Source organism: Callorhinus ursinus, unplaced genomic scaffold (genome assembly GCF_003265705.2).
Source record: "Callorhinus ursinus isolate GAN/ISIS: 27379988/994484 unplaced genomic scaffold, GSC_fseal_2.0 scaffold4, whole genome shotgun sequence".
In the NCBI taxonomy this organism is placed as follows: Eukaryota; Metazoa; Chordata; class Mammalia; order Carnivora; family Otariidae; genus Callorhinus; species Callorhinus ursinus.
The window spans coordinates 20092166-20116883 of NW_027397066.1; the positions used below are offsets into that span (position 1 = coordinate 20092166).

Sequence of the window (24718 nt, forward strand, 5' to 3'; positions counted from 1 at the left end):
TTTGGGGTATTTATGCAGTCTCAAACTCCATAAAATATTATCTACCTATGTGTTAAAATGCTAGGATATTGTTTTTTTTTTAGTATATGTGCTGCCGAAGCGAGCACTAAAATGCTAGGATATTGTTATGTTTCTTCTCCAAGTTTCTGTTAGAGATACAAGTGACCTGTGTGCCCCCAAAACAATGGTTTTCAAACTAGGATGTGCATCAGATTCATCACAGAAGTTTGATACAAATGCAGTTGTTTGAACCCCACTCCAGACTTCCTGACTCTGAATTTAGCTAAAGGAAAGCCAGTTTGATGAAGTGATGTGGAACAGACTCTCCAATAACTGGCACAGTACTTTGCTTTCTAGACTCAGTCTAAAATACCCTTTACGAGTTCGACAGTTATTTTGGCCATCCATTCTAGTTTATGATGACACCATAGGAGTCTAATAAATGGATGAGTTGTACTTCTGCAGAACAGATGTCGCTTCCTCAGGGCGGCCTTCCCCAACCCTGCCAGAACTGGCTTACGTGCCCCAGCTGGGTTAGGTGCTACATGGTCCCATACCTTCTGCTTGTCCTTTCATAATGCCAAACAGATTTATAATTGTTTATTTAATATCTAGATTTCCCCTGACTATAATTTCCATGATGGTAGAGACTATGTGAGTCTCATTGTGAATTTACTTTAGGGCCTATGCATAAACATTTCTTTGAATAAATGAATGAGCAGAGCAAGGTCCAATACTGCCAAAGTAATGTGAGACCAGACTATAAAGGATCATGATGGCAGGCTAAGGAATATGGACTTTGTCTTACAGGCAACCAGAACCCAAAGCAGAATAACTTGAAGAACTTGAAAATATTAATCTGGCACTCTGTTACAACATAGCAAATTAGAGCAGACTAAGAGTGGGGCTCAGGAGAAGAATTAGTCAATTACGGTAAGCATCTAGCTGTGATATGGTAAGGGCCTGAGTTAGGGTGGTGGCAGCAGAAGTGGAAAGGAGAAAATGAATGTTGGGACACATTACAAAGGACTCAAGGGTGTAAGAGAAATCAAAAGTATCAGTGTTAGAAATCTATTTTTTTTAAAGACTTCATTTATTTGAAAGAGAGCAACATAGCGAGAGAGGGAACACAAGCAGGGGGAGTAGGAGAGGGAGAAGCAGACTTCCCGCTGAGCAGGGAGCCCGACGTGGGGCTGGATCCCAGGACCCTGGGATCATGACCTGAGCCGCAGGCAGACGCTTAACCGACTGAGCCACCCAAGCGCCCCAGATAATCTAGTTTAAAACGGAAAAGGGCATTTGTTGGTTCATCTCACAGCCAAGTCCACAAGCAGACATGTCTGGATCCAGAGACTCAAATGACTCTTCCATTTTCCCTCTCATATTCTCGAGTCCCAGGAAGGCTTTCTTGGCATGGCCAGAAATACGGCAGCTGAGTAGTTTACTATCTGCAAAGCAGCAAACCCTCTCGCTCTCTAAAGGACCTATCAGACCTGCTGGAAGGACTCTACCTCCACATGCCCACCTGTAAACCACGCTAGCCAGATCACACGCCCACCCCTCTGAGCAAAGCAGGAAGGGAGGCTGTGATTGATAGTCTCAGTAGGATCACCTGGAGTCAGGGAGGGGCCGTTCCCAACAATAGTGATTCTGCACAAGCAAATGGCTTATATCCTTTCTAAAATATAACTGAGTTTTGGCCAGGATCACTAAATTTATTCATTTTTTTTGACTCCTCTGGATATTAGTAGACCTAAGTCTTCAGATTTAGAGCTATATAAGGTAACTACATAGCTACCAGGCTAGACTATTTATCCATGTAAGAAAAAAGGAGAAGAGTAGAGATTAAGACAGAGGATCAGAGGCCCAATTGCCTAGCTTTAAGCCCATGTCCCACAATTTACCTCATATATGTTACTTCTCTATCCTTCCATTCCCTGTAAAAATGAGGATAATGGAAACACCTGACAAAAAAATCTGTGAGTTCAAGTATCTTTTCCACAGTGAAACAACCAGTTATAGAAGAGCTAAGGCCCACTGGCATCTAATACAACTAAACTCTCATATAAACAATATAAACCCACGACCATTTTGCTCATCTATAATCAGGCTTCATCTGTCATATGGAAAAAAGGTTCCCTGGAGCATTTATTGAGGTCTTCTCTTAGCTACAACAATCTATGACCACGATGATTACCTTTGGGAGTTTATCAAACGGAGTTTTATTCTAATCATTTGAAAATCTTTGCTAGGTTTATTGGGGCATAATTTACATATAGCAAAATTTCAGAGGCCCAGTTTTCAAGGGGCCCACTTCCATGAATTTGGACAAACATACAGTTATGAAACTACTCCCACTATCAAGATACAGACCATTTTCCCATTCCATGGGTCCCCTCCCTCAACCCAGGACTCTGGAAACCACTGATCTTTTCTCTGTCCTGATATTTTTTGCCTTTTCCGGGGTGGCATATAAATGAAACCATACAATATGTAGCCCTTTGAGTCTGGCTTATTTCATTTAGTATAATGCATATGAGAGCCACTATTTTGTTGCTTATATCAGTAATTTGTTCCTTTTTATTGCTGAGTATATATGTACCCAGTTTGTTTATACACCAGATGATGGACATTTGAGTTGTTTCCAGGGTTTGGCAATTATGAATAAAATCACTATAAACATTGATGTATATAGGTTTTTGTACAGACATAAATTTTCATTTCCCTTGAGTAAATAGCTAGGAGTGGGGTGGCTAGTTTATATGGTGAGCATATGTTTAACTTTATGAAAACTGCAAAAGTGTTTTCCAAAGTTACTGTACCATTTGTGTTCTTACCAGCAATGTCTGAAAGTTCTCTACTTGCTTGAGATCTTTGCCAGTTTGGAGGCAAAGTTTTCCTTATATTAGCCCTTCTAGGTGTGTAGTGGTAACTCCCTGGTTTTCAGGTGCATTTCCTAAAGACTGATGTTGATCCTCTTTTCCTACATCACGTTAATCTTAAGAGATGTCCTCATAATACAAAGTAAGCAATTACTTTCCTATGGACTGAACTGGTGGGGGGAGAGGGGTGACTAGAGGAAACTAGGGAACAAAATTTTTCAACTTCTGTTCCATGTTCATAAGGCTATCAGATAATACATGTAAAATATCTTAAAGTACTATTATAAATCTAAGGGACTTTAATTGCTACTAAATGTTAGAAACTTACACAGATACAAAAACTGTACAGGGGCCTCTAGCTCTCCCTGATGGGAGATGAATAAAACATTTTAGTCTGACCCGCCCTGCCAACACTGTCTCTGTCTACAATTTTGGAGTTGTCCTGAATTAATTAAAACAGTTTTTAGTGTTGGAGACAAAGTCCAGTTTTCAAGCACAAATGTCACTTTTCTTTTCACAGCCAAAATAATCAATGAGTTCAGCATTCCAGTAATGACAAGGGATGAATTTATTATTTTAGAATGAGAAGCTGGCCAACTTCTGACCGTTCTTCCTCCTGTGACTGACATCTCACACCTATACAAGTCTTCAGACTTCCAAAAACAGAAAGAAAAAACTTGTCCATTTGTCTCTCAAGACCCTCTATCTTTAAGAGATACATGAACTGATTCTTACTAAACTAATAAGAATCTCTAATGTAGGAGTTTCTCAAAAAAAAAAAAAAAAAGCAAACTCACCTGCCCAAGATCCCTCATAATATCTGAACACACAGGAGACAATGATTAATTGAAAACCAACTGGAGTGATTCCAGATCAAAGTAAATCCCCTAGGACCACACTAGCTATCTATACTCTCAAACTGGCAAACCAAAAGGCAAAAACACCAATAATCTGGAATAATTTTAGTCAAGGGTATTATTTTACACCTGAAGGGAAAGCTTACCTTCCTTTCTTTTAATAGCTTCTTATAACCATTTGATCCAAGTGATAATAAAGTAATAAGGACATCTAAAGAAGGTGAAGCTGAAGCTCTTCCTGAAATAAGATAAACAAGTTAACATTCAGGAAGGGGGGGGGAAAAACCTTTAGAAATTAAGATTTATTATAGTAGCCTAGTACAAATGGATTTTTGTTTGTTAGTTATTTTTTCTGTAGAGCAACTGATTTATTTACCTGGATACATTTTGCTGATTTCCTGAATGAAGGAATCATTAAAGCCAGCAATTATAGCGCCACCTACCGGAACCATAAAATTTTTGTCCAAGCTCTGAACAAAAGCATCTATTCTGCCAACCCGAGCCCCCTAGAATGAAATAACATGTAATGTTACATATTGGCTTCTAGGAAAAGAAACAACAACTGCTATTAAGAAGTAAATACCATTAAACAATGCATGAAAAATCGGAAATAGATCAAATATCTTGTTTTCTTTGTAACAGTGCCAATAAAGGATTTTTAAGTATGAAAATGAGTTTTTAAATGCTGCTCCTCTTATGTGAAAGAGCACTTTATTTGCAAACTGCTTTCATACCAAAAAAAAAAAAAATCATTAAATCCTCACAACAACCTTGGGAGGAAGGCAGAGTTTCAATATTAGTTCGGGTGGGAACTCAGCTTTTCACCTTAACGTCGGCTAGGAGAGTAGATTCCTCCCCACGCCTCTCATCTGTGATCTTCTATTTGACAATAAATGCCAACAGTGGGTCCTGCAACTATTAAGTAATTTTAAACACCCTCTGTGAGTTCAAGAGTGGCCACCATAATCTAAGGGACAGTAGCCACTCATGTTGCCAATCAATCAGTTATACATTTACGGCCTTCTCTTTGATGCTGGGATAATCTACTACCTGCATGACTACTTTAAGCAACAAGCTCTGTTCCCACCACCACTCAGATCACAAAAGAGAAAAAAAAAGCTTATTTTTAACATCAACTATGGAATTGTTTTGTATACTCTTGGCAATGTTTCTATATAACTCACGTTTCCTAATGTTATAATCTTAGATGATCTCATTCCACTGCAAATGAACTCCAAGTGAAAATCTAATATTTCACTGAAAAATTGAATACTTACTTACCAGAAATGTAAAAACTAAGTTCTAGTCCCCATCCAACATAGTCTGTGACCTTCTATCCAATGTGCTTCAATTTTCTCCTCTTAAAGATAGAGATACTATCTAAATTTCAACTAAGATCGTTTTTTCTTTATCTGTAGCAACAGATTTTCAATCTGTATTCACAATCTACATTCCTATTAATATTATAACCACATTTGACCTTCATCTTCACACTTTCCCTCCACATCTATATCTCAGGGAGAATAGAAGGAGCAGATAGCTGGCCTAATCTGAGAGACCAGATCCAGGCAATAGGGAGAAGCACAAAAGCAGGAAAGGGAAGCCGACTACTTTGGAAGCTACTGCATGATTGTTTAAATCTTAACCTTTCCCTGTTGCTCTTCTAATTTCCTCAGAAACTATGATCAAAGAAACTCTCACCATATCACAGGAAAACAGAAAGCAGCATATAACTAGTAGAATAAATAACCAAACAGCACACAAAGTAGTAGAACGTAAAAATAAAGAGGAATTCTTAGAGTTGTCTTTTATTAACATTTAAGTACTGAGATGTGAGAGAGAAATGTGAGCCTCAATCAGGAGCAGAAGTATTAAGAGAACAATCAATGCCAGACTTTGCTAGAACCCTTCATCACTAAAACACAGAAAGCATAAAGGGCAGCACACGCCGTGTAAAGAAAACAAACAGCCTCACAAAAAACAAATGGTTTTATCAAAGAAACAGAGTGAATAAGCCCCAATTTATACTCACATATGTTTTAAAAGAAAAATAAAACTGCAAATAAATGTGGAAGGGAAGTATGGAGTTTTTTTTTTTTCATTTTTTTTAAATGAAAACACATTTTTTGCCAGTTTTATTGATATAATTGACACATTATGTGTAAGTTTGAGGTGTATGATATGATGATTTGATATATGCATACATAATGAATGGATTACCACAAGTTTAGTCAATATCCATCAAGTATGGCTTAATAAGTTAACTGCTTAGCAAAAAAGAAAAACAAAACAAACAAAAAACAAAGAGCAAGCTGGACCCACTCTCACTAAAGTCAAAGGAAAAAAAACCCAGAAGGCTGAAAGGGCTTAAATAAAATAGGGAACATAGGGGCATGTGCTATGAAGGAAAGGGCTGCCATTTATCAGTTCATTCGTCTCCTTGTTTACTCACAAAAGAAATATCTGGGCACCTATCAGCTGCCAAACATTGCTTAAGGTTCTAGGGATAGTGGTAGCAAATAAAACAGATAACTTCATATAATAATAACTTCTGTCGGAATTTACTGAGAACTTACTAAGCACCAGGCACTGTTCTAAGCACTCTACATTCTTAACCCATTTAACCCTCATAATAACCATATGAGGTAGATGCTACTATAATAGCTATTTTACAGATGAGAAAATTAAGGCACAATAAAATTAAAGTGGCCTGCCCAAGGTCAGAAATGTACTTAATAGCACAGCTGGGACTCAAATCCAGGCAGTTAAAGCACCTTATTGAAAGTCATCCAGGCAATCAAAGACACAGCAGGAACTAAAACTGAGGTAATGTGGAGGAAGAACCCATGTTTATAAAATAAAACATTATTCCTGTGGCATTTCCATTCTTCCAGCTACCCAAGCCAAAGCCCTGGAGTCCCTGAATTCTCTTTTCCTCATACCTCACGTCTGTCTGATTCATCAGCACACCCTGTAAGATCCACTCTCAAAATACATCTGAATCCAACCATGTCTTAACCCTTAACAGCCACCACCCTGGCCCGGGCCACCGACACATTTCACGTGGGCTCTGCAACAGCCTTCCACTCTTGCCTTCCTACAGACTACTACCCACACAGCAGCCAGAATGAGGGCTGAAAAATGGAAATGACATGTCACTCTCCTGCTCAAACCCCTCCCATGGTTGACGACCATACCAAGGATAAATTCCCCAATCCTTAGCACACCTCAAATCTCTTTACTACCATTGCTGTCCTCATTTGTCCTGATCCAGCCATACTGGCCTCCTTCCTTCCTTACAACCTCCGAGCACACTCCTGTCTCGGTCTTGGCACTTGCTGTTACCTTCAGTCTGGACTCTAGAGAGCTGCAGGGCTCACTCCTTCCTATCACTCAGGGTTCTGCTCAAATGTTACTTCCTGGGAGAGGACTTCATGGATCACTCCATCTAATCAGACACCCCCTCCTCAATCCAGAGCATTTATCAAGACCTGTCATACTTATTGTTTACTGTCTGCTTCTGCTCCATGAAGATAAGGATTCTGCTGTATTCACTACCATATCCCCAGTGCCTAACCTGATGCCTGGCACATCAGGGGGAACCCTGTAAATATCTGTTGAAGGAACTGATGAGTAGGTCTGTGAATAAGTGCCCCTCATCCTCCTCTCGTGCTCTTTCTCTCTCTCTAATAAATAAATAAAATCTTTCAAAAAAATAAAAATAAAATAAAATCAGTAAAGCTGAAACATTTTAGTTACAGCTCTTTCTCCACTGATTGTTTGATTACTACAACACTATCTTCTCCAGAAAGTATTTCTAATTTCAGCACTTTGTTTTTTAAGAGAAAATATGAGGCTGTGAAGTCACACTGAACTAAATGGGCCATTTTGTAGCTATGGGACCTCGGGCTAGTCACTTAATCCTTCTGAGTTTGTTTCTTCGTTTGTAGAAAGGAAATAATAAGCGCACCTTAAATTGTTAGGATTAAGCTAATAAACTTTAAAGGTCTAAGCAGGATGCCTGACAAATGGTGGGTACTCAATAAATGGCATATATTACTAAGAAGAATTATTTTTTTTAAATTGGTTTAGCACCAGGTTCCCTATGAACATCTACTTTTTTTTTTTTTTTTAGAGATTTTATTAATTTGACAGAGAGAGACACAGCGAGAGAGGGAACATAAGCAGGGGGAGTGGGAGAGGGAGAAGCAAGCCTCCCACCGAGCAGGGAGCCTGATGTGGGGTTCGATCCCAGGACCCTGGGACCATGACCTGAGCCAAAGGCAGACGCTTAATGATTGAGCCATCCAGGCGTCCCTGCTAAGAAGAACTACTGAGATGAATTAAATCTAACTATAATTTTTTAGGATATCATGAACAGCAACTAGCACTCAATAAGACCCGAGTATTTCTTTGGTTTAAAGCAACAGTACCACTACCTCTTCTCTTCAGGGGCAATTTGGTAAAATTAAAACATTCAAGTACTGCTTTTTTTCTTTTAAGAAATGCTCATTTTGGAAGGTAATACAGTATCTGCAACAATACAGTAACTATTTAAATATCACTCACCCATCTTAAAGTGTTATTTTCTGGTTAAAATTTTAGTAAAACCACTTCACAAATGAAGAGAAGCGATGACCAAGTAGGACATTCGTGACGTACAATTCCAACAGCACCTTTTACATCAGATCCTGGGGCTCACTGTCTTTGTCTTAATCTCTCCAGTTATGCTGCCAAAGTTTCTAGTATTCAAAATTATACTGTGAGCACAACAACACTAAGGACTTCTGGGTTAAATATATAATATTTGAGTAAATGTTTTGGAGCCACAGTAAAGATCATTATGAAGATTTTATAGAAATGTGGGGAGTACAGAAATATAATCTATAAAAATTAAATATATTTTTTGCACAAAGTTTAAAAAAAGTAACATTAAATGTACACAATGGCTTTCACTATGTAAAAAGCAATATACATATAAAAAAAGAGAAAAGAGTGAACACATAAATTAACAAGGGTATTTGTTAGGGTACAGGATGAGTGATCTACTCCATCCTCACTTTCTGAACTTTTAGTAATGCTGATATATTAACTTTCAAAAGAATCGAGGCTGCTAAAAATTAAAGAGGAGAGGGGGAAAAGGGAGAGGAGAAATAAAAACAAATCACTGAAATAAAATGCTTTTCAAGATTTCCAGTATAGAGGGCGCCTGGGTGGCTCAGTTGGTTAGGCGGGAGTCCTGGGATCAAGCACTGTATGGGGCTCCCCACTCAGCTCAGTGAGGAGTCTACTTCTCCCTCTAACCCTCCCCCATCCCGTGCTCTCTCTCTCCCACTCTCCCTCTCTCTCAAATAAATAAATAAAATCTTTAAGAAAAAAAAAAGATTTCCAGGGTAGAGAATTATACAACCTTTCTCAGCTATCATTCTCATTGGAGAAAATCTAGTCTAGAATTACAATGAAAAAGTTCCTTAAAAACTTAAGGAATAATGGAAAAGGATACAAAAGAAATGATAAATAGTCTTCCTCTGACATAACATGCCTACCAGCCACTCTACCTCTGGACTCCTTACGTTATGTAATCTACTTCCTCACTGGTTAGGCTGATTTGAGTTGGGTTTCTGTTACCTGAAGCCAACTGCATCCTAACTGGTACAACCTTTGAGTAAAGAAGTTAAGCAAATCAGCTAATACTATCATATAAACTACATTTATATGAGAAATGATACTAGTACACTCCAAAAAAAATTTTTTTACCAGCTAGGATCTACAGGGCTAAGAAGCATTCACCATTGCACTGGAGAAGGCCACAGATAATCTCTGAAAAAGTCTTGCCCACATAACACAGACCACATGTGTATCCAAAGTGAGTATGTGATTAACACCATTATGCACATAAATTATATAACTCATACATGGATAATATCTATCCACATCTCAACACAGTATAAATAATCACTGCAAGTAGATATTTCATTTATTCATCCAATTTTTTTCAGGAACCAGTTACTGAGTATCAATTATGTGCCAGAATCTGTCTTAAGTATTGAAGACACAAGAGTGAACAAAACAAAGTCCTTTCCCTAACAGAATCTTAATTCTAGTTACTACCAATAACTAGACAATAAAAAAAAATAAACATCAAATGGTGAGACATGCTATGGAGAAAAAGAACAAGATCAACATCAATTTTAAGAAGCAGCCAAATTTTCCACACCAAGTAAGAAAAAACATTGTCAATTAACATTATAAGATACCACTGAATCTAAGACACCCCAGTTGTAGAGATATTATAATGTGGAAAAATATGTACCTTAAAATAAAGGAGTATGATACAAAATAGGAAAAGGGAGACAAAATGCAGGCAAGAAAAAGGAACCTGTAATTTTAGATAGGGTGTCTTAGAGAGGTAAGAAGCCATGCAGCTCTCCAGAAGAGGGTTTTGCTGTGAGGAAGGAACAAGAGCAAAACTAGGGCAGTGGGCACACCCATGACACAATGGAGGAACAGAAAAAATGTGCCCAGAGACAGCAGGTGAGAGAGAGAGCAGTAGTAAATGAAACTGGAGAAGCTGCAGAGGCCTGAATACACAAAGGCTTGCAAGCCATGGCTATGACTCTTATTCTGAGCACGATGGGATGCCCTGACGTATTTTCAAAATAAGAATCTAAGACAGGGGTGCCTGGATGGCACAGTCTGTTAAGTGTCTGATTCTTGGTTTCGGCTCAGGGAGTGATCTCAGGGTTGTGGGATCGAGCCCTGCGTCAGGCTCCATGCTCAGCACAGAGTCTGCTGGAGATTCTCTCTCCCTCTGCCCCTTCCCCTAACACGCACGCGCGCACGCGCTCTCTCTCTCGCTCACTCACTCGCTAAAATAAATAAATAAATCTTTAAAAAAAAAAAAAAAGAATCTATGGGGTGCCTGGGTGGCTCAGTTGGTTAAGCATCTGCCTTCAGCTCAGGTCATGATCCCAGGGTCCTGGGATGGAGCCCCCAGTTGGGCTCCCTGCTCAGCGGGGAGCCTGCTTCTCCCTCTCCCTCTGCCTCTGCCCCTCACCCCCCTCCTGCTCTCTCTTTCTCTCTCTCCCTCAAAATAAATAAACAAAAATTTCTTTAAAAAAAAGAATCTAAAACAGACTAGGATCTGGTTGATGCTTATAAGAACAAAATCATAACATTTTTTTAAAACCCGCCAACTCCACAGTTAAACACTAAAATGTTTATAAATGAAGCCATTTTCAGCCTAGGATAATAAGGTAAAGTGATTCCTTAAATATGGAATAAATCATCAATATAGTTTTAAAAATACAATAACCCAGTATATTAGAAAAGTGAGAATACTGGTAATAAAACAATCTCAGAAAGTTAAACAAATAAGCTACTAAGTATTTCTATGTTGGTCCTGACCAAAGCTACCAGTCCAATTACCAGCAAGGAAGAGTGACTTCTACTGTATGGATATTAGATGCCAATTTCTAATGCTCCATGAAGGTGGAGATGCCAGAAAGTTGATTTTACTCTATTAAGTAGTAAGGAAAACAAAGGAATAATCTTGCAATATGTTAAAATCATTTTTTCTTGACATATCTTTTTAAACTCTCTTACCTGCTGGATGAGGTGCATACACTTTGAAGACTGCACTCCATAAGCATTGTTGACTATATGTGGAATGCCATAATTAGCACAAATCACAGCCAGTTCTTCTAATCTACAAACATAAAATATTCAACAGAAAGACATATTCCTACTGTGCTTTTATAAATTACAGTGTGAAAACTTTCTTAATTCAATAGTTATTCTTAATGTACACTAGGAAAAAAATGGGAAAACTGAAATTTCTACAGCAGTTTAGCATAAAATTCAGCAGCAGGCACTTTAGGATAAACCTAAAAAAGCTTTTAAATTAATGTTACCAATAAATGGGAAAACGGGTATTTATAAAAATCTGTATAGATGGTAGCTTTTAAATCACTTTAAAATTTCCTATATAAAAAGCAAGAAGCAGATTATAATGACCCCTTAACAAGGTGGTATGCTCATTTTTAAATGCTTTTGGTTGCTTATCATACTAAAGCTAATAGCTGCAAAATAATTAGCATGTCTTGAAATCTTAAGAAATCTTACATTTAACATCTCATAAAGTAAAAAATACATTTTCAAGTAGACTTTAATGTATTAAAAAATACAGAACATTAAAATGTTTCAGTACCAAAATAACATTTCCCAACAACTTGCAAACTAAAGAATCTTTTAAATAGCTGCTGGTTTTAAATTCACTCTTATTTTTCATCTGACACTCCTTATATTAAAACAATTTGAGAGTCTAACTCTATGCAAAGTAAGGTAATAAATTTCAATTGGAGTGTAATAAATGATGTTCCTTTGCAAAACCAAATACTACTTGTAACTGAGGCCATTTCTAATAGAAATGTCTTCACATGCTATGAAGCTAAAACTAAATCCTATGATTTAATAAAGTTAAATTTTTAAAAAAATGTTCTTTCTACAATATAAAGAATTTGGAAGCAAAGCAATAAAAGTTCTTTCCCATAAGGATGTACTTCAAATATATATTATATAGTTTTATTATTTGTTTTTGCAAAATACATTTTCTTTTTTAGATGCACATTGTTTTTAAAGTACAGATAGGAATGACATTATTCATCTATCAGAAGTTTTCAATTTACTTCCTTAAAGTATTATGAACTAAAAAGTCATTTTATCATTCATTTTCATAAACCTCACAAATTGACAGAGAAACCTTTCTATTACTCAAATTAATCAGATATTGTTTTTAAAAAATAGACTTTCTGGGATACAAACAAGTATTTTCTTCATAGAAGTCACTTTTATGTTTGTGTACTAATAAAAGCATTTCTTAATAACAATACTCCTTGAAAGTAAGATGCTATAATAACATAAAGTACTATTTTTAAAAGGAAAAAAAAAATCACTTGTGAGTTGTTTTAAATATTCAGAATTCATCAAATCTGCTAATATTTAGAGGATGTATAAAGGTATTAATGAAAGGCAAGGAAAGACAAAAAATATTTTCCATGTGGATCAAACTGTATTATAACTTAGCAGCCAATTTAAGATGTTTGTCAGGTAGAAATGATAACCTTTTTTTTTTTTTTAACATATCCTTTGACTGATTTTGCCCCACAATACTCTGTCCAATTAATTAACTGATAAAGACAACATATATATACATATACCTATTCAAGTTAAGACTATAAAGAATAAGCTTAATGCAAAGAAATCAAAATATATTTTAAAGTTCAATAAAATCAGAAACTCAAACATATTACTAATAACTGTGCATCACTATCTTCCTAAAGTTCACTTTTATCAGAAACATTCATTATATAACACAACGAAAAAGTGGCATATGAGAATTTTGCTGATAAAAACCTTTGTGATTTTTTTCCAAAGGAGAGATAATACATGTAAAATACTTAAACCTATACCAAGTATACTGACATCTAAAAAAAAAAAACAAAATGAAACAAAACTATCCTCAAGCATAAACAATCTAACACAATACCCATATGCTGTTTTTGGAAATGTGACTTATTTCTATCACATTAAAATTTTTCGAGATAGCAAAATCATCAATGAAGAATGAACAGAGATGTTTATATAATATTATAATGCAAATTTAAAAACTGATTGGTAAGTAATGAATAAACAAGGAAAGCATATGCAATATAATCTTAAAATAGAATTCAGAGTCACAAATGAAACAAGGTAAATTTTCAAGAGCATGGTCTTAAAATTGTCTCTTAAAACATGCCTATAAAATAACAAACAGTAACATACATTCATTAATGCCAAATTGTGTGATTCCATGAATTAAAACTAAAGTATAACTTGATCTTAAAAAATAGCCCAAAGTCCATATAGTTTTTACAAATTATTAGCACTTACTTTCAAAATGTTAAAATGAAACAAAGAGCTGCTGTCAAAACTAGAAATCTGTATTACTATACCCAAACCTATTACATTTTCAGAATAAAATTTGTGGATATCCTTTAAAAAAGTAAACATTTGCTTTTTTTCTTTTTGCTTTTATTTTCTTAAATATATGCATTTTTCTCAAAATGCAAAGACAACCACTGTGTACATTTAAGTGTACATGTGAGTTAATCTTCCAATTAAAAAATTCAAAAGGCAATAAATAACCCTAAAATTTCCTATTCAAAAAATCTGTTAATCTTACACAGGAAAACTAACTGTTCTTACATAGGAAAACTAACTATAAAATCAAAGAAATGGAGATAGCAATGAAAACAAGTAAATCCAACATTATGCTTAGAAACTTCTACTTAAATAATGAGGAAAAGATCCAAAGAGATCAGAAATAGAAAAAAGCAAGAAAACAGAGATGCTCTGTGTCTACGCAGGTGATAAACGGATCTCCACTTGGTATTAATTTTTTTCCTTCTTCTGTACCAAATTTTTATTTTCCCAAACCACCATGCTGTTTCTCCACTAGTCCATTCACCTATTTACTGCCCAATGTTACTTAAGCATCTTTGAGAATGAGTATATCTGCATTTCGTTTAAAAGACCCGATGAACACCTAAAGGACAATATTTGCAAATGATTTACCTATCAGGCACCCTTGGAGCAAAACAGGATGTAGTGGAATGAACACACAGAATGGAATCAGGCCCAAGTTCCCGAACTTTAGCCTCCACTGCTTTCAGGTCTGTGCGCAGCTCGTCACCTTCTAAAACATTCTCTATCACCACAGGCTCAAAACCTAACCAAGCCAATCAGAAATCAAAATGTTAGATAAACTAAAATAAGGGAAGATCCTGGAACTCTACAAAGCAGTGCTATTCCACACAAGAACTCTAAGTCTGGTCAATGAACCCTCCCCAAGTAATAAAGACCTGGCTCAATATTGGTAGGAGTCAAAAGCAGGCCAAAATAACGTGAAGGACTAGTAGACCACAATTAGGACCACAAATCTATTTAACACTTTGATATGACTAGAAAGACTAATTCTGGGAAGGAAAACAAATGTCAAATAGAGACCTATAAAAGTAATACACAGTCACTGATGACAAAAAGGATCTGGTACAATTCAATTTCAGACCACAGAAAAGTAAATCTACTCATTTCTCTGGCAACATTTCATTTTTAAGTTCACTTTATTTCAGAGATGGACAAGAATGATAATATAATTCAAGTACTAAAACAAATCACAATCATCAACTTAGTATTTTACTCCTAAAGAAAAAGTAATGAATTTTAGTAGCCCAATGATTACTGACCCATCCCATAGTTTACAAGGGCCTTCTATAATTTAAATATAAAAACTATTTCTCAATTTTCAGTTGAATTAGCACATGATCAAACTAGCACCTGATCAAAGGTCTGCCCGAATAATAACTATGTAATCCTGTATGGTGAATATTTAGGTATCCATAAACTTCAAAAGAGTTGTATGTGCAATATATATACTAAACAATGCACAAAGCACTTAAATAACTAAATATTTCATAATGCTAGTAAGTACTTAGGGTAAAAGTAAAATCTAATTGCTTGAGTCTCACAAACTGGATAGAAAATAAACTTGGGAAATTCTACATGTAAAGTTATTATGTAGTCACATCTTCAGTCTTCCCAAATAGCAAATCTATAGCAGGCTGGACTCATACATTTAGGGGCTATAAGAGATTTAGAAACCATTTAGCTCAACTAACTCATTTCAAAGATAAGGGAGCCAAAGTTCAGGAAAATTAAGTGGCTTCCCCAAGGTCACACAGCAAATTAAAGCACAGTTATGAGCAAGTAGTTTTCTTCTGTTTTATAATCCATGTCAAGTTGTCTGCATTCTATCTACAGAAATATAAAAACCTGGCCACTATAAAATGATCAATTGTGTTGGTTCAGAGATGTCCAGGTTTTATATCTATACCTTCATAGCTTTTAAAACAAACAAAACTTAAATAAGTAGTGCTTCCTAATGACAGCTAATTTTCTATTATTTTTCAAATTCTCTAGACCCAACCCTATTTTTGCTTTCAAACATTTATAATGCAAGTTTTTTTTGAGAATATAACTATCTTGCTTCCTAAGAATATAGGCTATCCTAAGAAAGGATAAACTGTAAATTTAGTACAAATCCTAATATCTTTTGGAAAATTTTCCAATTTTTCAATATGGCAATCTTTCCCGTAAGTTTGGTAGTAGTTCTTTGGTTAACAGGATGTAAATAAACAGACTTGACAACTTTATACCACTTAAAGTAAATGAGCATATCTTTTAAAAGTCTATCAGTTTCTACTATATGTCCTAATTGTGAATCCCTTTACATGAATTTCTTTAGGACTATTTATGCGGTTTAATTACAGGCCAATATAGTTCACTTCATACAACATACTGAAGCTATTCAAAATTAACCTTAAATTCTCAAATTCACCTTGACTTAAGCAAGCTAAATACTAAAATACCAACGTAAAGTTTTTGTCTCACCTATATGTAATGATGCCTGGGTCCTTACACTTTGATTTATGGTAATAATTTATACGTATTCCACTTATGTATATACAACCACCATTCCTGAAGCCCCTTAGCACCCTTTATGCTCCAGGGATTACTGTTGGGTATTTCATAGGTCATCCTGCTTAATATCAAAACAATTTTATGACAGGTAATCATATCCCCATTTCAAAGAACAGGGATATATGATACAGCCATCCCACTTCAGAGTATATATCCCAAAGAATTCAAAGCAGGGACTCAAACAGGTATTTGTGCACCCATATTCACATCAGCATTATTCACAAGAACCAAAAGGTGAAAGCAACCCAGGTGTCCATCAATGAATGAAAGAAAGAAAACGTGAGATATAAATATATACAGTGGAGTATTAACCTTAAAAAGGAAAGAAATTCTGATACATGCTATAACATGGATGAACTTTAAAGATATTGTGCTATATGAAATAAACCAATCTCAAAAGGACAAATACTCTATATTCCACTTACAAGAAGGACCCAGAGTAGTCAAATTCATAGAGACAGAAAGTAAAATGGTGATTGCTAGGAAGTGGAGGTAGTGGGGAGGGAGGAGCTATTGTTTAATGGGTAGAGATCCAGTTTAAGAGGATGAAAAAGTTCTGGAGATAGTGTTACCTAATGATTGCACAACCTTGTGAATGTATTTAATGTCACAGAACCATACATTTAAAAATTATTAAAATTGGGGCGCCTGGGTGGCTCAGTCAGTTAAGCGTCTGCCTTCAGCTCAGGTCATGATCTCAGGGTCCTGGGACTGAGCTAGCATTGGGCTCCCTGCTAAGCAGGGAATCTGCTTCTCCCTCTCCTTCTGCCTCTTCCCCCTCCCCTGCTCATGCTTGCTCTCTCTCTCCCACTCTCTCAAATAAATAAATAAAATCTTTTTTAAAATAAATCAATAAATAAAATAAAACTGATTAAAATAGTAAATCTTATTATGTATATTTTATTACAATAAAAAGGTGGAATAGGAACACAGTTTCTTTTTTATTCATCTACCTCTACATAAAAAGGGGGAATTTTCTACATTATATATGTCACTTCTCTTCTTTTACCTGCAGTGATCATGGATTTAAAGCAGGACTTCTGGTCTATTCTCGGCCATATAATATACTTTGCCTTTGGTCTTTTGTGTCGTAATGTTAAGAAACACAAGGTTAGACTCATACCAGTTGCCATGGGAACTACAAAGCAGTTGGTCACTGTAGGGACACCTAAAAACAAGAAGTAAAGGAGAAATTAGTTATTCCACTGAAAAACCAGCATCCTTCTTGAAGAAATGATTGAATTCTTCAATCAAATGTAAGAGTTATAGACAGTGCTTCCTCTGTACTTGACCTCAGGAAGCTCACTGCCAAATTCATCCTCCAGGCTTATGGCTCTGATTTTCTATCTTTTTCTAAAGGGTTTTTAAAAATATGTCTTTTCAAGAGCCATTTAGAACCTGTTTGGAAAGAGGCATTAATAAAAGATATTAAGCAAAGGTGTGTGTGGCTGGTCACCCAAAAGTATTATGATAATATAATACATACCAGCCAACTTTATGATGTCCAGGACCAAAGAATTGGTAATTTTGTTCAAAAGGCTAGACCCTGCAGCTTTTGGCTGCACAGCAGAAATATCACCCGATCGTCCAATTCCATGAATGAACCTAAGCAAAAAATGGGCCAAAAACTGAACAAAAATACTCGGTGTTCTAAGTAATCCACTGTATAAGTATACAGATGCAATAATCAAAAAAACACCAGAGGCAACACTTGACTATTACAGATACATTTCATAAACTATTAATAATGTAAAAATACCCTAAATGGAAACAAATTCATCAATTACATTGTGGTAGCTAGGCTCCAAAGATGGCCACCATCAAATCCTTTTCTCCCTATGCCCACACGCTACTGCCAACACCAAGAGATGGAATCAAATTCCTCTTCACTTGGATCTGCACTGGCTTTAGTGACTTGCTTGGCCAGGAAGAATCTAGTGGAAGTGATGTTCTGGAATTTCTGATTTAGGTCAAAGAAGCCTTAAAGCTTCACCTAGCCTCTTGAAGGGCTTGCTCTTGTGGGAGCTCCCTCCTATAATCCAGATGCCATGATGGGAGAGGCCGAAGCCACCTGTGGAGGCCATCTGAGCTCCCAGCACTCTATGTGAGTCAACCTGGATAAACTGCCCAGTTGAACCTAATGACTAAACTCTCAGCCAGCATCTGACTACAACTGCATGAGAGACTGGAAGCCATAATCATCCTGCTTAGCCCAGTTAACCCACAGAACTATGAGAGATAATACTAAATTATTGTTTTAAGCCCCTAAGTTTTGAGGTGGTCTGTTAGCAGGAATGGAAAACCAGAATATATGCAACATTAGATTCCCTTCTTTCTTTCCATTTCCTTAACCAGAGCAGTGGATTAAGTTCCAACGGGGATGAGCTGCTATTTCAAATACAGCCTTAATTTAAAAAATACTACAGGTGACCCTTGAATGGGGAGGCTAGGGGAGGCCTGCACAGTCAAAAATCTATGTATAACTGATTCCCCCAAAACTTAAACTACTAATAGCCTATTGTTGATCACAAGCCTTACCAATAACATAAACAGTTAACACATATTTTGTATGTTATATGTATTATATACTGTTTTCTTACAATAAAGCAAGTTAAAGAAAATGTTAAGAAGATCATGAGGAAGAGCAAATACATTTACAATACTGTCCTGCATTCACTGAAAAATATCCACATGCAAATGGACCTGCACAGTTCAAACCCATATTGTTCAAGGGTCAACTGTATACACTCCTTGAAAATCAGTGTGCAAATCCATTCATTTTAAATTAGATGATGTTATACACACTCAAGATACCTCTGAATATTTTTCAAAATTAAAAGTTTGTACTTTATAGTTAGATCAGAAATCCGTCACTCTGGGATTATCAGAGAACACTGGTGTCATACTTCATCACCACTGAAACCTAACGTACAAAGCATTTTTTTACAAATATTATAAATCATGTTATCAACCCATTTTAACCATGAATTTTTCATCCAAGTTCTAGATTCATTATCATTGGTTCTGACTGCAATGGTTTTGATTGAAATAAAATTCTACTATCCCCAGGAAAATTTCACCACTGAAAATTTCAAGACAGGAGTTTTTAAAAGTTTACCTATATTTCGCAGAAAACTGGAAGAACAGAGAAATGATCATATTTGGAAACATTACCAATTAAATGGTTAGCAGATTGATAAAAAGCTTTCTAAAATACTGCAAAAGAAAAAAGTGACTTAATAATCTTTTTTTTTTTAAAGATTTTATTTATTTATTTGACAGAGAGGGAGACGGTGAGAGCAGGAACACAAGCAGGGGAGAGGGTCAGAGGGAGAAGCAGGCTTCCCGCCGAGCAGGGAGCCCGATGTGGGACTCGATCCCAGGACCCTGGGATCATGACCTGAGCCGAAGGCAGACGCTTAACGACTGAGCTACCCAGACGCCCGTGACTTAATAATCTTAAATCAAGTTTAGCATAACTTTCTTGCATCTATTGCAACAAAGAAAGCTATTTATAAAATAGGACTCAGTTTAGATACTGATGAACATTTTAAAGTTCTACCTACGTATCATTCTCCAAAAAAACTTGCAGTATCAGAAAAGAAATACAGCAAACTATAAACAACTTTAACATATTTTAAACTCTTACAACCAAACAGGTTTATTATGTTAAATGTATAGGCAGTATTGTTAAACACCCAGAACATGACAGGATAACTAGAACCTTCACCGGACTGTCTTGAAAAGCAACTACTCAGACAAACTGTTTCCATCTCCCTGTTGCATCTGGTTTATATGCCCATTTGAGTAGGGAAGTAGTAGGTCACCAACAGATATTTTATAATTTAACATGATTAGTATTAACACCATGGTTTTTAACAAACAAACAAACAAAAAAACAAAAGGGAGAAGAAGAAAGGCTTTCTACTTTAAAAAAATACCTGTAATGACGCCGAGCAACTAAGGCAGATGCCACTCTCCCTTCCCTTTCTCCCACACCACAATTGCCCAGGAAATTGTTGCTATCCATGATTGCAAGTTCATGTAAAAAAAGTTCAAGTGTACTTTCATCCCAACCATCCTCTGGACACTTGCCCTGGAAAAAAAACAAAAACAAAAACTTGTATTTCAGAAAACCATCCCCTAGAACCGTACTTCAATGATTTTTTTTAAACTCTGCAATGTGTATTTTGCCATGCTTCTTGCTTTCTAAACTTCAGACGTAAATTCAGCACAATGAAGAAACCTCGAAGAGACAAAACATTTGTACACTGCATTACAATTATCTGCAAGCTCCCAGAAGGGATAATAAATGAATACGATGACATTTACTCAGTTGAAAACCAGTAAGCCGTTATCTTCAATGAGGATTCTTCAAACCGGACTGCTAAGACTAAGGCTTGTCAAACTTGAGTGCAATGAAAATTCGGGGTACTGGCAGGACCGAGACCTGGGAGGTTCCGCAGCAGTTCTTGGTTCGAGTTTCTATATCCCCCGGTTTACAAACACAAAGCGTTCCCCTTGGGAGTAGTGAAAGAAGATGCGAACTTTGCCCTTCTCGCAAACAAAACAGTAAAGCAACTGGGACTTCCCCTCCCTCCCACATCCCGAAGTCCGGGAAAAACAGTACTCAAAATCCTGGCTCCCACAAGCTCCCTAATAACACTCTCTGGGTTTTGCTGGTTTATGGTGAGGCTGAGGAGCTGAGCCAAGTCAGCACAAGGCACGCCAAGCTGCGAGAGACTCCGGGGACAGGTCTCAACCGACAGACAGGAGCGGATGGGGCAGGACGCAGGACTAAAGGGGCGCTGGGCGGAGCCAGAGGCTTCGGGGGGCGCGGCCGCTGGGGAGGGACCCGACAGCCCGGTACCTTCTCCAGAAGCAGCCGTATGAGGTGCTCATGCGAGCGGCGGGCCTCACAGCCCTGTCGCACATAAGCCGGCGACACCAGCCGCTCGCCCGCCGCGAAGCTCTCGCGGTTCATTTCGGCGGTGGCGACAGCGGCGAGGGGACACTCGACACACGCCGTACACGCTTACTGAACCCAGGATGCAACTCGCCGCCCTGACCGTACGGCAAGGCCTAGGGTCAAAAATCTTGTCTCGCTTCTGCACATGCGCAAACCGCCCTAGCTTGTGCACCAGAAACCGTGGACTTGATCGTGCGCCGGGGCGTTCGTTGCGTTTCGCTGGTGTTTGAGAGTGTTCCTGAGACGGACTTGGAGGAAGAATTTTGCACTTGTGCAGAGGGGCTGAGGAAAGTAAAGGGGAACTGTGTGGGCTTCTCCGCAGAAAAACTTCCGTAGCTTGCCCTGTGTTCCAACCCCGTTGAATGGTGAGATTTGCGCAGTCTGTGCTTCAGTCTTACACCGTATTTCTCATATTCTAGAATCTTTCATCCTTACTTTCGGAGGTCTCAACATGTTCTATTGCCTGACAGCCCGCTCTGAAATAGCAGTGCCTCACTCCTTTCGCCCTCTGCACTACAGAATTTTTAGCCCCAACACTTATCACCCACCACCTGACTTTACATTTTTTTGTACCCCACACCCACACACCTATGGATGTAAACTTCCTAAAGATACGGACTTGGTTTTCGCTGCTATGCCCCCCAAGCGCCTAGAACGGTGCCCAGAATATAGCAGGAGCTAAAAAAAAAAATGTTTTCATACTGAATTAATGAAGAGCTTTGACCATTCAACAACCTAGCGCTCGGTATGGGAGATACAGAAATGAAAAGGTAGGATCCCTGCCTCCAGTTTCCTTGCACTCTTTTCCTTAGGTGAGCCTCCAGTAATTCCTGACCTTATCCGTGTTCAGTGGTGTGCTAGAGTCCACTCGAACTGGTTCATACTTGCTTTGCAAGAGCTGATTGTTAAATGTTCAGTAATTTTGTGAGCTGGTTTTTAAATACAGCTGCTTTTTAACAGTAGATTATGTAAGTTTACAGTAAAGTTAACTATGTGAAAGGCAAACGTGGTAAATACACAAACATCACTTCCTACTTATGTTTTCTACATTTTACTGTTATCCGCACTTTTGAGATCGTTTACATCTCTTGTATCTGGACAGTGGAAATACAGCATAATGGTGTACTGCTGCACATGGCTTTCCAGCTCCCTTTTTGGTGGCATCATGTTAGAAGTTTGAAATTGGCCATGGTGGGAGTATTTACACCGTGAAAATCAACAAATGCTGCAAATCAGGCTCTGAGCTCCCTGCCACTCCCAGGAATGTTTAGCTACATGTTCCCAGGGTATCGATACCCACCATTTGTCAGCCTGGCACTTGTCAAACTGCATTCCAGATGTTAATTTTCTGTTTTCCTCAACTAGACTGTGAGCCCGTTTGACAAAGGCAATATTTGATGTCTGTGTTCAAAGCACACAGTTCAAAGAACTAAACACATAATAGGTATTCGACAAATATTTATTGAATGGTAGACCATTTGAGAACTTTGTTAAATTACACAGAAAGATAAACCACAAAAATAATGAGAATTTAGCTTATTTTTTTAAGTAAGCATCAGCCTTTAAACTTTTGAAGAGTTCTTATTCCCCAAATACAACTATTCTTGCAACTTCTCCTTTGGGAAAGTCTTCAAAGCTGATTTGGCGATCACAGGCAAATGTGCAAAAATCACAAGATCCATCTCATTACTGAGTGGACACACTAGGTTTCTGAGCCAGCAGTTTCTCTCACCTTCTTTACTGGTCGTAATTTTGAAAAATCTTTGTTTCTAGAAACTAAATCCATCATCAAGCTCTGCCTTCATATAAGTTATTTTAAAAAAAAAATACAGGCTCTGAAGGCAATTGCGAAAGAAGTGTTCTGAAATTATTTTCATACATTCTCTCACCCAGGGAGTACTTAGTGAGCATCTAATATCTTTAATAGGGCAACATCAGAATAATTTCATTGCCCTTATAAGACGTAACATGGTTAAAAATAGATCCAACATTCATAGGTCTGAATTTTGCTTGTTACTAGTTGTATGACTTTGGATACATTACTAATATTCCCTGAGCTTTGCTTTCCTCACTTCAAAAACAGAGACATGGAGGAGATCGTTATGATGATTAAATGCGATGTAATTGCTCAATGCCATCTTCCCCTGATAGACTGGACAAGGACCAGACCCTGTCTGAGAGGATAAGTACCCCCATCCATAATCTCTGCAGCAAGTAGCCCAGGAAGCCAAACCAAAACCCCTGCAGCAATCTTGCCAGAACAGTTAGGACTCAGTTGATGCCTGCCAGCTTCCCAATTTTTTCACTCGCTTCCAACTCAGGACCAAGCAGAGAAAGCCAAATATGCTCTCCCTAAACCAACGATCTAAGATGCTCTTTTCTAGTTAGCCTACCTCCATTTTCCCCTTGCCAACAACCCTCAATCAGAGCACATCTGAACCCTTCCCATTTTTTCACCGTTAAGCTTTTCCACTTCCCTGGCTGCCCTTGAGTCTGCCAAATGCAAGTGATGGTGACTAACTCCCTTGCTCTGGCGAGCTCTGAATGAATAGTCTGTTTATTATTTGGGTGGTCTTTGTTTCTTGCCAAAGCTTTCCTGGAGACTCCACTGAGACACGGTCTGCACTGTCCATCACCATGGACCCCAGCCTCTGACCCGATGTGGTCCCCACAGACGACCCTTGTACCTTGCTGCGTGTGGCTTGTCACGTCTGTGCCAACATCATCAGCGCTGGGTCTGAACTCTGCTATCTTTGCATTGAGTTCCTCAGCTATTCAGTCTACTTACGCTATCCTTGGTGGAATCAGGCTATTCTTTTTCATCCTTTCTGGGGGGCTCTCTTTTGTAATTTATTTTGTATTGTGTTATCTGAAAGTACTATTTGTCATAAGAAGGAGAATGCTAGGGTAGAACACAGACATACGCCCTAAAAGCCTGTTGTTGGAGCCAGCCTCACAGACCAGCGAGTTTGCAGTTCTCACCAGATGGGCATCCATTTGGACAAACGTCACCGTCGGTCACTAATAAAACTGGGTGAGGCACTCCTTCCACCTTGATTTTTTTTTTTGTCCTGAGAATTTGCCTTTAATTTAGAGAGAGGGCTCACTCTAATATTCTACCTGCCAAGGGGTCAGTGTTTGGAGGGGGCCAGCCCTCAGGTGGGGGGCCTGACACACAATGAACACAAGCATCACTTTCAACCAAGCTTTGCCGGCTCTCCTGGGGTTGTCCAAGCCTAAATCTGCTCCTCCTCCAGGAAAAACTGCTGCTGCTTATATTCGTTGTCATTATAATCCCAGTCCTGGGGGCCAGCCCTCTAAGTGGCAGAACTTCAGCTGTGAGGACTTGCGCCTTCAGTGGCCACTCTGTGGAACATTTGACTTGAATAAATTTTGTATTTAATAGGCACCCTAGAAAAGAAGGGGAATTA

At 37.8% G+C, this 24718-nt stretch overlaps 1 protein-coding gene across 3 annotated transcripts in view; it reads right to left on the reverse strand.

Moving 5' to 3' along the window:
* The window catches only part of SEPSECS (Sep (O-phosphoserine) tRNA:Sec (selenocysteine) tRNA synthase), a 35294-nt gene extending 13906 nt beyond the window's left edge, over positions 1 to 21388 (reverse strand). Inside the window, exons 1-8 of one of the 3 annotated variants that reach the window (XM_025887574.2) lie at positions 21189 to 21387; positions 20260 to 20414; positions 17805 to 17923; positions 17328 to 17486; positions 14354 to 14507; positions 11345 to 11447; positions 4116 to 4245; positions 3886 to 3977 (exon numbers count right to left, since the gene is read on the reverse strand). In XM_025887574.2, coding sequence (XP_025743359.1) covers positions 3886 to 3977; positions 4116 to 4245; positions 11345 to 11447; positions 14354 to 14507; positions 17328 to 17486; positions 17805 to 17923; positions 20260 to 20414; positions 21189 to 21302 — 1026 coding nt within the window. In that variant the 5' untranslated portion in view covers positions 21303 to 21387. Of the gene's footprint in view, positions 1 to 3885; positions 3978 to 4115; positions 4246 to 11344; positions 11448 to 14353; positions 14508 to 17327; positions 17487 to 17804; positions 17924 to 20259; positions 20415 to 20650; positions 21074 to 21188 lie in introns of those variants that run through there. The other 2 variants (XM_025887575.2, XM_025887576.2) reach the window with 2 other exon arrangements.
* Between the last annotated feature and the right edge of the window lie 3330 nt (positions 21389 to 24718).